Genomic DNA, 14,423 nt, shown 5'->3' with positions numbered 1-14,423 from the left:
AAAAGGGGTGTGTGTGATTTTTCTGGAATCTTCCTTCCCCCTGCAGCCTCCAGAGTGCAACTCTGAGTGCAACCCAACGTGATTTAAAGGATACAAATTTGAAAAAGCCTTTTTCCTCTGTCTGTTGGATATCTAAACATGACCACTGAATCTTAGTGCTCTGTTTTTTATACACACATATTTGTCACTTTAGTGATCACTGTATATTTAAATTAAGTCAGTAATCATTTAAATATCTATGAACTGTATCTTTCTCAAAGGCTCTGCATACATCAGAGACTGGTATTATAATCAGTCAACCTATGAACAATTTGAAAGAGTGTAATAGCTCAAAAATGGAAAGACAAACCAACGAGACACCTCAAATCTTGCCCGCACTTTATCATTCAACTCACCATTACTATTTCAAGAGCAGGAAGAATTCCTAACTTTGCCAAAGTTTTGAAAAACGTGTCTCTGTTCTGCGGCTGCAACGTCTGGGAAAATGCACAAAACTCCTTGAAGAAGTTAACCTGCAGGAGGCGAAAGAAACATTTCAATACAGAAAGTGCCAGTACACAGCCAATAAGTAAACATTTATACAGTTTCTGATATTGACAGAATCTGAGTTTTACTCAACACAAAGAACATATATTTCAAGCAAAAGAGGCAGTAGCATTAGCACACTATTTCCCAAGTTAAAAGCATCCAAACCGGACTTACCAGTTCACGCCTTTTGTCATCATCTGTAGCTTCGTCAGTTAATTGTGCAAAAACTTCAGACAAAAACTTTTCATCTTCCTGTACAATACAGCAATTTTTACATAGTTATGACACAAAGTTCTCTATTTTAGAGTTGCAATGCAAAATCAGGTTTTGTACTGTTGCAAGTTACTCTCTTATTTCATGTACCACTAAGCTAACGCGTCCACCTGTGCTATACTGCCTATGCTTTCACAGCTAGTAAGGAAGATTCCACAGATTTACAAGTCACTTTTTTCCTCCAGAGAGTCCCACTGCAGCAAGCAGCATTACGTAGGAACAACATTTTTTCAATTTACCAACGACAAGTCTATCAGTCATAATGGTCAACTTGTGCCCAATCAGTATAGGAACCTAGCTTAAGATTCTTTTAAGTATCCATACAATGAATTCAAAATACAGATGACTAGAGTTAGTAAGAAGAAATTGATGAATGAATGAATGAAAGCAGACTTTTCCTGTCCCCGATAAACCTCTGCATCTCCTTCTCCATCCAGCTTCTTCAGGGGGAAGAGGATTCCTCCTCTCACTCAGGTCTCTTTACTCCCTCCAAGCTTCTTTGGGAAACAATGGAGGGAAGTAAAAGCCAATGAGACCAATTACACCCACATTATTGCCCACCCCTATAACTAGGTGTATGGTCTGAGTATATGAGGCTTCAATCCAATCTGTATAACCTCAAATTGAGGTGCAATTGAGCCCTACACATTTATATCTGTGGATTGTCTGAGGTATCAAACTGGCACTGCTACTTTGCTGCTCCACACCAAATTTAACGAGTTTTAGAACTCAAGCACTTGTGACTTCAACAGAACAATCCAGCCAGTGTTTTTGTTCCAACAAGAAATTTAGGACTGAGTTTTTACAATTTCTTAAGCCTTGCAAGTTTAGAAGTCAATTGCAGACTCAACAGTGATGATGCTAGACTCATTCTCAACTGGTGTATCTGACCTAAAAAATGTAAAACAAAAACAAAAACAGGGAGTCGTATTATTTCAACCCTCTTGATAGTTTTCTAGCATTAAGTGCTCCATGTGTTGAGCTTGACTGTGAAAAGATTATATAAAAGATTTAGTGAACTAGGAGAAGGAAGTGGCAGGCACAGTGCAAGGCAGGGGCAAGCCAAGCCTTTAAATTAAGTTAAGGAGCTAAAAACATGTCATTAAAAAAACAGTACAGATTAATGCCCCCCCCATTCTCTCCTAATAATCTGGGAAGACACAGTAACAAGACAGATATATTAGTGTTTACAAGTTTCCTCCCATCTGGAAATGGTTCAGCTGCACATAAGTCAATGTAACTTTGCTAAGCCAAAACACAGATGTAACACACTTTTAGAACTGGAGGTGGGTGGGTAACACATAAATAGGTCATAGCCATTTTTTGCTTCCTACTGTCCTATTCCCAAAATGGCCCGCCATCTCATTAAGGTCTTCTCTGACACTGGAGTTTGCATGCTATTTTTAGATATAGTCCAACTCTTAGAAATGCATCATTATATGAAACTGTCATAATGCACACAAAAAACCAGGACCCGTAAGTTAGTGAGCTGCTTCTTATGCAACCCTCCTCAACCAAAGGTTAATGACTGTGTCACAAACTGTCATGCTCATGACATATATGGGGACATATCCCTACATCAAATTGTCTCCTTCCCTTGGATATTTGGATACACAAGAGTCCAATGATCAAAGCTTACGAAGTACTGAATATCACTTTTACTTTAGATAAAAAAGGTAGGAAGTATGTCAGTAATTAATTAGGCATACAGTTATTTCTTCATTTGTGTAATGCATGGGTGCAGGGGCATTACTGGAGAAAAAGGAACTGTGCTGGGCAGTCCCAAATATTAACTAGTCATTTCTCTGCAAGTTATAGCTTAAGTGTTTCTATTTGCTAAGTCTTTTTAAGGACCCTGAAAGGAAATATAAAAAACACTAGTTAATAATGTCTAGTACAGTGGTGCCCCGCAAGACGAATGCCTCGCAAGACGAAAAACCCACTAGACGAAAGGGTTTTCCGCTTTTGAGTTGCTTCGCAAGATGAATTTCCCTATGGGCTTGCTTTGCAAGACGAAAATGTCTTGCGAGTCTTGCGATTTTTTTTCGCTCCCCCCCCTTTTTCTAAGCCGCTAATAGCCTTTTAGCCGCTAAGCCTTTAATAGCCGCTAAGCCGCTAATAGGGTTGCTTCGCAAGACGAAAAAACCGCTAGACGAAGAGACTCGTGGAACGGATTATTTTCGTCTTGCGAGGCACCACTGTATTGTCTACACTCTACAGCAAGCAAAACTTCTTCCTACTCTGGACATGACCTGAGTTTCCTCTGTATTTGCTTGCCCCCAGAAAGTAGGGGGAAGCTTTGAGGTTATGAGGAGAACCTCCAAAATGGCTTACGGGTGTAAGTGAAGATCCAAAAAGTCACACAAACTACACATACCAGTGTGTGTGCCTGTTTTTCAATCACGGCGTAAGAGAAATCACCGAAGCAGCTTTCAAGGTGTTTGCAACATGGCATGGTTATATATATGCCATGGTTGAAATATTCCTATTCAAACAAGGAAGTTAAAAATAATCCCATGGGCATGCATAAAGCCTTGGGCTGTCTTCTGAAGTAGCTCTTTGGACCTCAGTTATCAAGTAATTAAGGTCCCTTCTACCTACTACTGCTCATAACACTACCAATCAGAAGAGTCGTCCAACATCTATTCATTTGGAATGCTTAGAGCTATGCAGGCAGCAAGAAACCTCAAAAAGTACACCAATTTCATGTTGCCACAGCAGCAGCAGCAGCCAAGGACCAAAATAAAAGAAACTGTTTCCAAAACACAGTTGTTGGCAAGTATTGAAAATATCTCCTCCATGTGTTCTGCTTTTGGAAGACAAGCGGGAGGCAGAAAGGGGGAAATACCAAGAAGTTGTATTGTTTATGACGTATTAGCAATTTAGGTGTTTATCCTACTTGATATCAAAGTACTCAAGTAACAGAATATTTAAAATCAAGCTCGAAGCATCAAGAACAACGTAAATCCATTTAAAATCTTAGAAAAATCCCACCCATTAAAATCCCCATCCATTATCAGTTTGGCCTCCACCCATAAAAAGCCAGCTCAAATAAAGGGCTTACGCCTGAGCAAAGGAAGAACTTCTAAGTTGTAAAACTGAGCAAGGGCCAATCTACATGGACTTCCATTACAAGCAATAGTGTGTTATTCAATGTAGTGCTAAGGCAAATATTTTGTCAGCCCAAGAATTTCTACTTGCACAACAGAATGCTGCCGCTCTCTTCCACAGCCCAAGCCCCCTAAATCTACTGTGGGAGTTCCCTCAACCCCCTGAAGCAGATCTGGGGTCAGTGCAGGTTGTGCATTTTGGGGGGGGGGTGAAGACCCACTGCAGAAGCAGAATTTCTTTTGCTTGTGCAATTTTTTAGTTGACTATAGCTCTGAGTCTTGAGCAGGGTTTCCCAAACTTGGATCTCCAGTTGTTTTTGGAGTACCTTGCAGCTTGCCAGTCAGAACTAATCCCCCTCTTCTCCCCCTGTGCACTGTTCCAGAGGTTCTCCCAACTGCCCCAGAGCCAACTGGGGGGTATGGGAGATGTGCAGTGGAAGGGGAAAGGGGAAGTCCTTGCATGGGGCTTCTGCTGCCGGGGCTCTTTAGCTGAATCCCACCCAGTGTCTCTAAACTAGGTCAAATGTTTTTGGGAGGAGGCATGCAGCACTTCACTATCTCATGAAGACAGTAACACTCACTGTCTAGGTGCAGAAGTACATCTTGATCTGACTATTGTTTATGTCTGCAATATATGGAGGAACTACCCTTCTGATGCTGCACCGCCTTGCATAAACTCTTTAAACCACACATTTTGAGTGACTTAAGTATTGTCTTTAAAAAGGGCATTTCCACTCTGTTCCACAGCTTTTTTAAAGTGTTCCCTAACATTTTATCATCTGAAAAACTGAAAGCTTTCCTCAACGTCTTATAATCAAAGGTTTAAAAGATTTATCAGGGTACAGTATATCTTGTTGCACTCTAGGCTTGCGCTGCTGTTAGGTTATGCCCAACAATGGGCATGAGTTCAACCACCTTGCTATCGACAAAAAATGACAATGATCCAAGTAGTCATTTAGCGAAGATTTAGTCAACTTCTGTCTTTTCACTGGACAGGGTGAAATTGAAGATGAATTGAACCCAAGCAATTGCCTATGGATAACACACTGCAGGTGGTATGGCAGCTAATAAAACATTGCAACTGACACATTATTTTAAGAACCACATCACATTATTTAAATCTACATTTGTTCTGGCCGTATCTTCCAAAAGTTTGTGAACTACCATATGCTGCCACTTAAGGGCTTAAGAGCAAAATGACGAGGTTTACAGCCTCCGAAGAGCTGGAATTCACTCGTTTTCATTTGGCTCCCACAATCTGACATATAAAAACTGCAAACTAAGACTATGTAGGAAGACAAGGTTCTATATTCTTAAATGCTGGCATGTGAAATGTTTTCTTCAATACATTATTTGTACTACAAAATTAGGAGTACCTAAAAATGAACTCGGAGCTCTCAAACAATAGTCCTAGCAGCTAGGGGGTTAAAAAGAGGATTTGTCAGACCCTTTAACTCTATTTTTAAGCTATTATGCAAAAAGATTTCCAACATCTAGGAGACTTATAACAGCAAATTCTAAATAAGATTATGCCAACAACAAAAAATGTTAACTAGGAGGAGGATTGCTTTTTTATTCTTGGGGAAGAGACTACAGAACAGATCAATGGGAAAGCTCATTATTTTTATGCAGCAGGTCCTGGGCTCGGTCCTCAGTATCTTCAATTAAGGTAGGTGGTGATACAAATATCTCTATGTGAAATGCTGGCGTTTCTTCCAGTCACAATAGACAGCACTATGCTAGGTGGACATGATACAGCTTCCTATGTCCTCTACAGTCAAACCCTTGGTTTAGCTCTTTTTAAAAAGTTTCTTGGGATGAACAAGGTTATGCTCAGGAGATTCTTAATTTGTTTCCTGCGTATTTTAAAAATATTTTCTGTTAGAGGATTCACAGAAACAAAAAACATTAATCATAAGCCAGCCAAGAGATATTATCAAGTTTGTTTTCGATTTAGCTTCAGAGCCTTATGATTGTTGCATAATTTTATAGAGAGCTAAAACATTTACAGAATTAAAAAGCTGTGCCTCTCTCATGCAGCCTGTTTAAAACCTTAATCAAATAATGTTACAATTCGAATATTACAGTTTGTAAGTGTAAGAAGGCTAATGATAGCATTTGTGAGAGTCGCTATTTATACTGCATTTTGCTTTTAATACAACACACAACACAGCTGCTTATAAGCAGGAAAAAACTGTTAACCATCTGCCACGAATAAGGCCACTGCTGAAAGGCACCTACCTCTCACATAACAGAATGAGCTGAACGTAATGTATCTGGTTTAGAAGGAATGCACTGTGCTTATGAAGAAGACTGTGAAATACACAACTGAGACATTACAGCCAAGAATAAAGCTAGCCAAGGGGGGTGAGGAGGAAGCACCAGAACTAATAAATTAGGTTTAAAAGCATGTACCACAAACAGCACTGAACTAAAGGCATGCTACGGTTAACCTCACATTTGTAAGTCAAATCTCCAAAATGCAAGCCTTCCAAACTTCTAGTTTCACTTACCTGCAGCATACTGACAATCTCGACTTTGTTAAAGAAAATGAAAGATGTGAGAGTAGAAAGAAAATTTTCTTCAAAAACTGATGGTGTTGGCAAGATGATGTCCTGGATGTACTGTACCCTGTAAGTCTGATGAATCTTTTGCCTAAGTTCGGAGTCTGTTATGGGTATGACCTCTTTAAACTTTGCTGTTTTGGTCAAGAATTCTCTGTGCCTTTTTGGCTGAGCTAATGCAGGGTCATACTCAAGGCATCCCACAACATCCATAATGCACTCGTCTGAAAACATCACCTCAAAAAGAGTCGCTTTATTGAGGAACAAAATTCCTCGGATAATTTCATACAAATGATGTAAGCCTTCAGTATTTTCTAGGTTTTCACAAAGCTGGAAAAGCTGCAATAATTTTTTAATGTAGCCTTCATTTTCCAAAGCCAAAGCTAGTTTTTCTCTACGGATGGGCGACGAGAGAACTGAGGTAACTAGGTCTGCAATCTCTTCGAGTTTGTTAAGTTCACAAGTAGGCAGATCAATCAAATGACTTGTTTCTGGCATTTCCTCAAAGCGCTCTTCTTCAGATTCATCAATGAGATCCTGTGTGACTTCCACTGAAGGGTCCTTACCTTGAACCTAAAAATGGAAACATGAACAATTGCTGACTCATTCTGAAACATACCGGTGACTGTCGGTGGCAGAGAAGAGGAAATAAATAATTTGGTCAAATCACATAACATTAATAGGCTTCTGCAAACTGACCAGGGATGAAATGTGGCTCTTGGGCTGCGCAAACTCAGGCTCTGTTCCTGCGGCAGATGCTGATAGTGCGAAAAGGGGAAAGAACTTTCTTGTGGCCCACCAGAGCTGTGCATATGAGCAACTGTTCTGAACATGACTCATTGGCAAAGGATCAACAGTTCTATTCACATCCCAACCCAGTAGATGTCATACAGGAGAGTCACATGCAGTCTATGGTGGCTGTAATTCCAGGCACAGGAGTACTCTGCTAGGAGACAAGGCAGCCCAAGTAGTTGGTTTAAAGCTCAGTCCTAGGAATTGGATGAAACTTACACATTATATTCCTATACAGGTGCACATAAAGCATTTTACGTAACATGTAGGCACACAGCAGCATGTTTTCAATTACATGTTATTTCACACATGTTTTCAGTTACATGTTATTTCACACACATGTACATGTCATGGAGCTTAGAATGCTTCTCCGAAGCATGAACTTGTAGCACTGCAGGCACATTTGCTGCCATGTAAAGTGCCAAGGAAGCCTAAAATATTAATATAAAAAGGGGCAATTGAAAAACACCCATGAAATGAGCAAGCAGGTGAAACTGTAAAATAAGCCTGTGCCCTGATGCCATGAAGTTCTAACACTGCACCATGAAATTCTACTACATGTAAGCAATAATAAAGGTCCAAATAAACTGGGCCAGCATAACATTACTTCAATTTTCAAAGTAGGATTTGTAAATAATATGATTGGAATGAAAATGTGGTAAGTTTTTAAAAGATTAACCTTACCTGGCAAATTTTTTCCCAGATTTCATCACAGCCAGCTTTTTCTTGAAAACTCAGGGCTAAATCATAATTCTCTGCTTCTGACCAAACAATCAAAGTATCCTATTTCAAAACGAAATACTATACTGATTATTTGATTCCATACAAGTACAACAGTGGCATACAATTAGGTTGATATATCCAACAAAACAACTTGGTGAAACAGGATACTGGGTTTTTTTTGCTTTAAAAAATGCTACCTTTTTAGAACTGCTCTTCATATGCCCTTTCACAATTTCCTATTAGGAAATTTTAATTAGAAATATTAACCCTCCAGTTTAAAGAAACAATAATATTTACAACTGATTTCATATTATACAGGCAGCATTATTTTTACAATATAATTTACCAATGATCTACAATGAATGCAGTTGAATACTCTTTGGTTATGCATGTCTGGATAAAAGGCCAAGAGGCCAGCTATGTATTTAAGAACATCTATGATTCAATCCCTAGCATCACCAGATACAGCTGAGACACTCCCTGCCTGAAACCCACTGCCAATCATTGTAGACAATACCAAGCTAGACAGACCAATGGCCTGGCTCAGTATAAGGCAGCTTCCTATGTTCCTATCAAAGGCATGCACAGAACCTAATCAAATTCACCCAGGAAGTATAATGATTTATCTTAATTGTCACAATAATATATTCTTATTCTTTTAGAAAGAGAACAGCAAGAGGTAGGGAACTGCAATGTCCTGAAATTGGGGGGGGGGGGGGGGGATTCTCTGACATTATGAGTATTCGTGATGATCCAGATAGAATTTTGCATTTCTTCGTTTACAGAAAATTATATTATACTGTGAAGCCTTCAGCATTAAGACACGACACACAACACTGGCAATGAATATCTACTTGATCAGAGAAAATGGGAAGTCACCTCACCTCTCTTGATTTTGCTCTCGAGCAGGCAGAGACCATTGTTTATCATGTTCATGGGGATACAACAGGAGTTGAAAAGCTTGCATGATATACCACTTAACTAGTTCCTGAGATACAACTCTTATTTTCAACACATACAGCTGATGTATTTAGGATCAGAAAGCCATACTGTAAAGGGACAGGATCTTAAAACCCCCCTCTCACTGAAGCAGCATTAATTCAAAGTCATTAAAAGATAGATTTCTATTTTTACGGAGAGATTTGCAAGTTAATTATTATCTTGCCATCTTTCGTTCACAGGATCAGGATAGGTCAGGAAGCTATGAAGAAAACCCCTTTCCTAAAAAACATTTTAAAATTAGTGGGAAATGTTTAATTTTTATAACTTTTAAGTTGTACAAAAGCATGCCTAGCATACATTAAAAGACTGCTATTGAACAACCTTAAAGAAACGAGTACCAACTTTGAACCACATTTTTTGAGAATGAAGTCTGCCCACTTGTACAAATAAAAATCATTTGTGCAACGGGACTTCTTGTTTTAATTCTGTCTCCTCCAGCCCCCCAAAATCTGCTGTGGAGGGTCCCCCAACCAATGTAATTTAATCAAAACAAAAGACAAATGAATCTTAGTTAACAATATTGCTGCTTTTATTATTTCAGGCATTTTTGAAATGCAAACACATGGCCAATATTAAAGTAATTTCTGTTAATGCTTGAACTGGCAACCTGGCTATGCTTCTATGAAGACGTTTATATAATCATCTACGATGATGCATCAAATCCCATCTTTGGGATTTTCGATCCTTTCCCAAAATACATAAAACAATGAAATACCACCAATATTTCCCAAATGCTTCTTTTGGTGGGGTGGGTATTAAATTTGCTTCCTGTCTCCTGCATCAGACCTGTTTCTACTAGTTAAAAACCTTCGGAGGCAACTTGGATACAACACTAATATTGCAACTGCATTGCATAAAACAGCTTCATATATGCTGCCATAAGAGCTAGGACTGAGTGAAAAAGGAGGGGCTCTTTACTACAGTAAAAATAAACTATATGTTTACTACTAAATTCTTCTTGTTCTTGGAACTAAAATGTATGCAAGAGTTTCTATATATATGTAGAATGATTGAAAAGGATAACAAGTGGCTGCAACCTGTGTATTTTTGAATTTGTGTTCAAGCCTTGCTAAACCTATTTATAGACAAGATTTACTTATTTCAGCCCTGATCCTTCATTCTATTCCATGCAAAACGGTTCCTGTGCCAGCAGAGTTCTAATGAAGTCAAGTGAAATTTTCCAAAGGGACAGAAGTCAGGTCACCTTCTGTGGATCCAACTATAAATCTGAAACCTACAATTGTCTTCAGTGACACAAGCCTCACTGCTGGGCGTATAAATTTTTTCCTACACAGTTTCTTTCCAAAATCCTCATATTTCATATCTCAACACCCAGTGCTGAACCTCTTGTAGCTTCCTGAAGATCCAAAGGAAGTGTTACATTTTCTGAAATTCTGCACCAGCCAGTTTGAACCTTTCCCCTAACCTTATTTATTGAGGGACAGATCCAGCCAGGGTAGCAGTGCCCTAAATGAGATTTGGAACATCTGCCTATCATGTCAGGCCACGTTCTCAAAAATATTTATCACTCATATTCTTTGTGACATTCTTACAGAGGAGTCATTGTGAAAGGGTTTTTTTGTTTTAACATCATACTAATTCAAAATACACTTTTTATCCATGAACTCTTTGTTCTCTAGAAAGTTACTGATGAAATAAGGCTCTTAGTCACCATGTGTAGGTTACTCTGTAAACCAAAGGGAAGTCTACTATGGGATTATACTCTCTCTCTCTATATATATATATACACACACACACATACACAGTAAATAATAAATAATAATAATAATAATAATAATAATAATAATAATAATAATAATAATAATAATAATAATGGAATTAGGAATCAGTTTTATGGCTGAGTTCAGACAATATTTCTTGGCATCATGAAACATGGGCTGTGAAGCTGGGGGCAAGTATCACAACTGAGCACTTTGCCTTCGTCTCATGCGATGGATTCAGTGCTTCATTATTGCTTTGCATTAAACTTTAAGTTCCTAATACATCTCAGGTGGAAAACTCTTGTGTAAAATCAGGAAGCTAACCAAAATAATAAGACAGGATGCAATCATAGTTTTATGAAGATGGGGAAGATTATCCAAAACTGTTCTATGGCTGTAACTTTAATCAGTAAGCCTTTGCAAGGAATTAAACTCAAAAGAGAAAACGCATCTGGGATATCCCCTCCTGCCCCCCAAATTAATATACTAAACTTAATTTGCAATATGGGGGAAATGGTGCAGTACTTATAACAGACTAAGTACTCCTTAATCATTCCAACACTAGAATGGTCAAAGAAACATGTAATCTAGCTTTTAAAGTCCCGTCCCCCCAGGTTCCTTCCTTTCTGTCATAGAATGCACTTGCAATTAAGTAGTGTGCCAACTCTGTGCAAACAAGAGATTTCTGTACAATGGCAACACAGTAGATACTTATAGGAAAAAGCTAGTACATGCCTGCTGTTTTTGATATGCAGTGTTTGGATTTATCTTCGATTCCAACAAAAGCGAACCTGAAAAAAAGAAGAATTGCAGTTAGGAACCTATGTGAAGTAAAATGAGTTTTACAGAAATCAGTAACCTATGTTTCAGAGCATCACCCTCCAGTCTAACAGTTTCATACAAGCAATGATGAAAGACAGCAGAGATAAACACAAAATCAAAATACACATCTGCAAGACCATTCTAATACCTTGAGAGGCAACTAAAAGCAAATACAACTATGCCATATAAATTTTCTTACTCATGAAATAATGTATTCTTATCTTCTTGAGGTGGCTGACATATATTCTGTTCAATCTTACTCGACTAGGAGTGATCGCCAAAGAAGAAGATATTCTGTTGCGGTATATTCATAACACTAAACTCTTTAACCCTAAACTTTGTATTATGTGTGTGTCTAAGCAGTCATGTATCGTGGCAACCGCTCGAGTAATCTTTTCCAGCCCTCACAAGGTTTATTTAGCACATTAACACCTGTTCGTTAGCAACGTTGCCAATACATTTTCTAAAAACAGCTTTCCTGATCTTTAAAGAAAAAGAACCTATTACAACAAGAGTTTAAATCTTTGCTACAAATATATTGCAACAAGGAAACTTTTTTAAAAGAGGACTTCACACCAAAACATAAAAATATATATTTTTTATTATTTTCCAATGAGAGGCTTATAAAGATTCCATCATAAGGGGCAATGTTAAGGCAGTGCTTTGGATACTTATAACCCAGTTCTCAATACAATTCGAAATAAACACGTCGAATTCAGAGCTACTAACTAGTAACTGAGCTTTTCTAAAAGTTGAAGTATTAGCACACACACAAAAAAACTTTCGAGACTATGTTCCATATTATTTAGACATCTGTCAGAGTAATGGGCTCAGTAGCCTTAAAAGAGGCAGGAATTGAGAGAAGAGAGAGGGGTCTCCTTCCCCATCGTAGGCACTAGTTTCTCCTAAGGAAGTGTTTAGGGTTTTTTCCTGTAAAACTGTCAGATGAACAAGGACCTGAAGAATACTGTTCAACGTAAAAAATTTCGTTATCAAGTATGAAGTGCCTTTGAGTGGGTCATCTCATTGGGATAAGCTTTTGAGCCAAGCTTTCTAGAACTGCAAGGAATTTCACGTCTGGACAGGAAGATGGAAGTGGAAAGACTAGTGGTATTTGGAAGAGTAACTCTGATACCACGGCAGGCCTGTAAACAGCCACGGCCTGGTGGCCTGGTCATCTACGAGTAAGAATCACCTGAACGAAGGTGACTAAGTAGGGAAGCTGCCTCACTCCCCCCCCCCCCCTTTTAACCTTTCAGCCCCTTTCTTCTTATGACAGAAAACAACTAATGTTTAACTATGGGGGGAATGGGATTACTAATGACTTCTGCAACCTTATGGGGAGGGTACTAAAGAGAGTGGAGAGGGGGGGAGAGAAAAGAAGAGAGCTGTGATCTGTAAAGGAGGGCAGGCTGCAAGAGACAAGAACTGAGGGAAGAGAGTGGCTAGAATCACAGAACTGTGGAGTTGGCAAAGGGACCCCGAGGGTCATCTAGCCCAACCCGCCTGGAATTATTGCAATTATTGATATTGTTGCAGGGAGGTAATCAGCAGCGCCTGCCAACCTTTATTTCCCCCCCTTAATATTTTGTGGGGTGGGGAAGAGAGAACAAAAACACGAATAACTTGCTCCCGAGACTTCAAGTGAGAGGGAAGGAGGATTGTGTGGTGAGAGACAAGAGGTGCTCCGAGGCACCCTTTGGGGGAGCCATCTGCCCCCTAAGCTATCAGCCTTGGGACGAAGTGGGGGGGGGGGAAGCTCCTCAGGGTCCCGATGGGAAACGAGGAGGGGGGCCCTCTCGGGGCCTGAGGACCACCTCGCCGCCTCCCCGTCCTGCCGCTCTCCATTGTCCCAGGCAGCCCAGCCTCCGCCTCGCCCCATTATCCCTGCCCCTCCTCACCGTCCGACTCGGCCCGCACCAGCAGCGACATCCCCTTGAGCCGCTCCACGTAGGTGGACGAGACGTGCCCGGTGCCCCTGTCGTCCCATTGCCGCTCTTCGTTGAGCGTGTAGACCTTCACCCGCCGCCGGGTGTCCGACATGGTGCGCGGCCCGGCCCGGCCGGACTGCGAGGGGCTGAGGAAGGGGCGGCAGAGGGAAGGGAGGGGAAGGAGAAGAGGGCTCCGCCGCCGCTCAGGAGCCCTTTAACTCGCCGCTTCTCATGGCGCCCGGGCCTGCCGCCTCTTGCCTCCGCCTCCGAGTCCCCCCCCCCTCCCTTCAGCGTCACCAGGCGAGCAGCAGCAGCAGCGACTACCACCGCGGCGCGGCCGCCATCTTGTAATCCGACTCCTGTCCCGTCCCTGCCTTTCTCTTCCTCTCAGAGCCGGGGAGGGAGGGGGGAGGAGCGGGGCGGAAGGCCTGCACGGGCTCCACTAGCAGGGGCTACGGCGGCCGAGAAGCGGAGGGAAGCGAACGCGAGAGGGCGGACGCCTTCGAGCTCGCGTAGTTTGGAAGGGAAGGGCTGAGGAGGAGGAGGAGCTGATGGGGTGGGGAGGTTGCGCCTGCGCGGCTGCGCCTGCTCCTTCTGAGCGCGGGAAGGCGGCGTTCCTTCGCCTCTCTCGACCTCTCTGCTGGCAGTTGACGGCACATAGACTCAGGGAAAAAAACGTGCAGAGAGACGCATGTGGCGAGAGTCTGAGGACCGCGCAGATAAAAAAAAAACACACGTCCACAGCCCTTCCCAGGAATTAAAATTAAATTAAAATTAAATTTAATTAATTATAAATAAGTAACACGCGCACCAATATTTTGAATACAGGAACAATCTATCTGAAGAAGTGTACATTCACAGGAAAGCTTGTACCAGAACAAACTTAGTTGGTCTCTGTGGTGCTACTGGACAATTTTTATTTTTTTTATTTCAACTGTGTCAGACCAACAATGCTAC

General features: G+C 40.8%; 1 protein-coding gene across 3 annotated transcripts in view; it reads right to left on the bottom strand.

Annotated features, from left to right (window-relative positions):
* PPP4R3B (protein phosphatase 4 regulatory subunit 3B) overlaps positions 1-13,970 on the bottom strand; it is a 30,447-nt gene extending 16,477 nt beyond the window's left edge. Inside the window, exons 1-6 of one of the 3 annotated variants that reach the window (XM_028725117.2) lie at positions 13,437-13,970; positions 11,449-11,504; positions 7,952-8,050; positions 6,425-7,048; positions 703-780; positions 396-512 (exon numbers count right to left, since the gene is read on the bottom strand). In XM_028725117.2, coding sequence (XP_028580950.1) covers positions 396-512; positions 703-780; positions 6,425-7,048; positions 7,952-8,050; positions 11,449-11,504; positions 13,437-13,578 — 1,116 coding nt within the window. In that variant the 5' untranslated portion in view covers positions 13,579-13,970. The remainder of the gene's footprint in view (positions 1-395; positions 513-702; positions 781-6,424; positions 7,049-7,951; positions 8,051-11,448; positions 11,505-13,436) is intronic. The other 2 variants (XM_028725115.2, XM_028725116.2) reach the window with 2 other exon arrangements.
* Positions 13,971-14,423: the final 453 nt, after the last annotated feature.

This window comes from Podarcis muralis, chromosome 3 (assembly GCF_964188315.1).
Source record: "Podarcis muralis chromosome 3, rPodMur119.hap1.1, whole genome shotgun sequence".
Taxonomy (NCBI): Eukaryota; Metazoa; Chordata; class Lepidosauria; order Squamata; family Lacertidae; genus Podarcis; species Podarcis muralis.
Note: the sequence above shows the minus strand (reverse complement) of the source record. Positions and strands in the feature narration are given on the sequence as shown.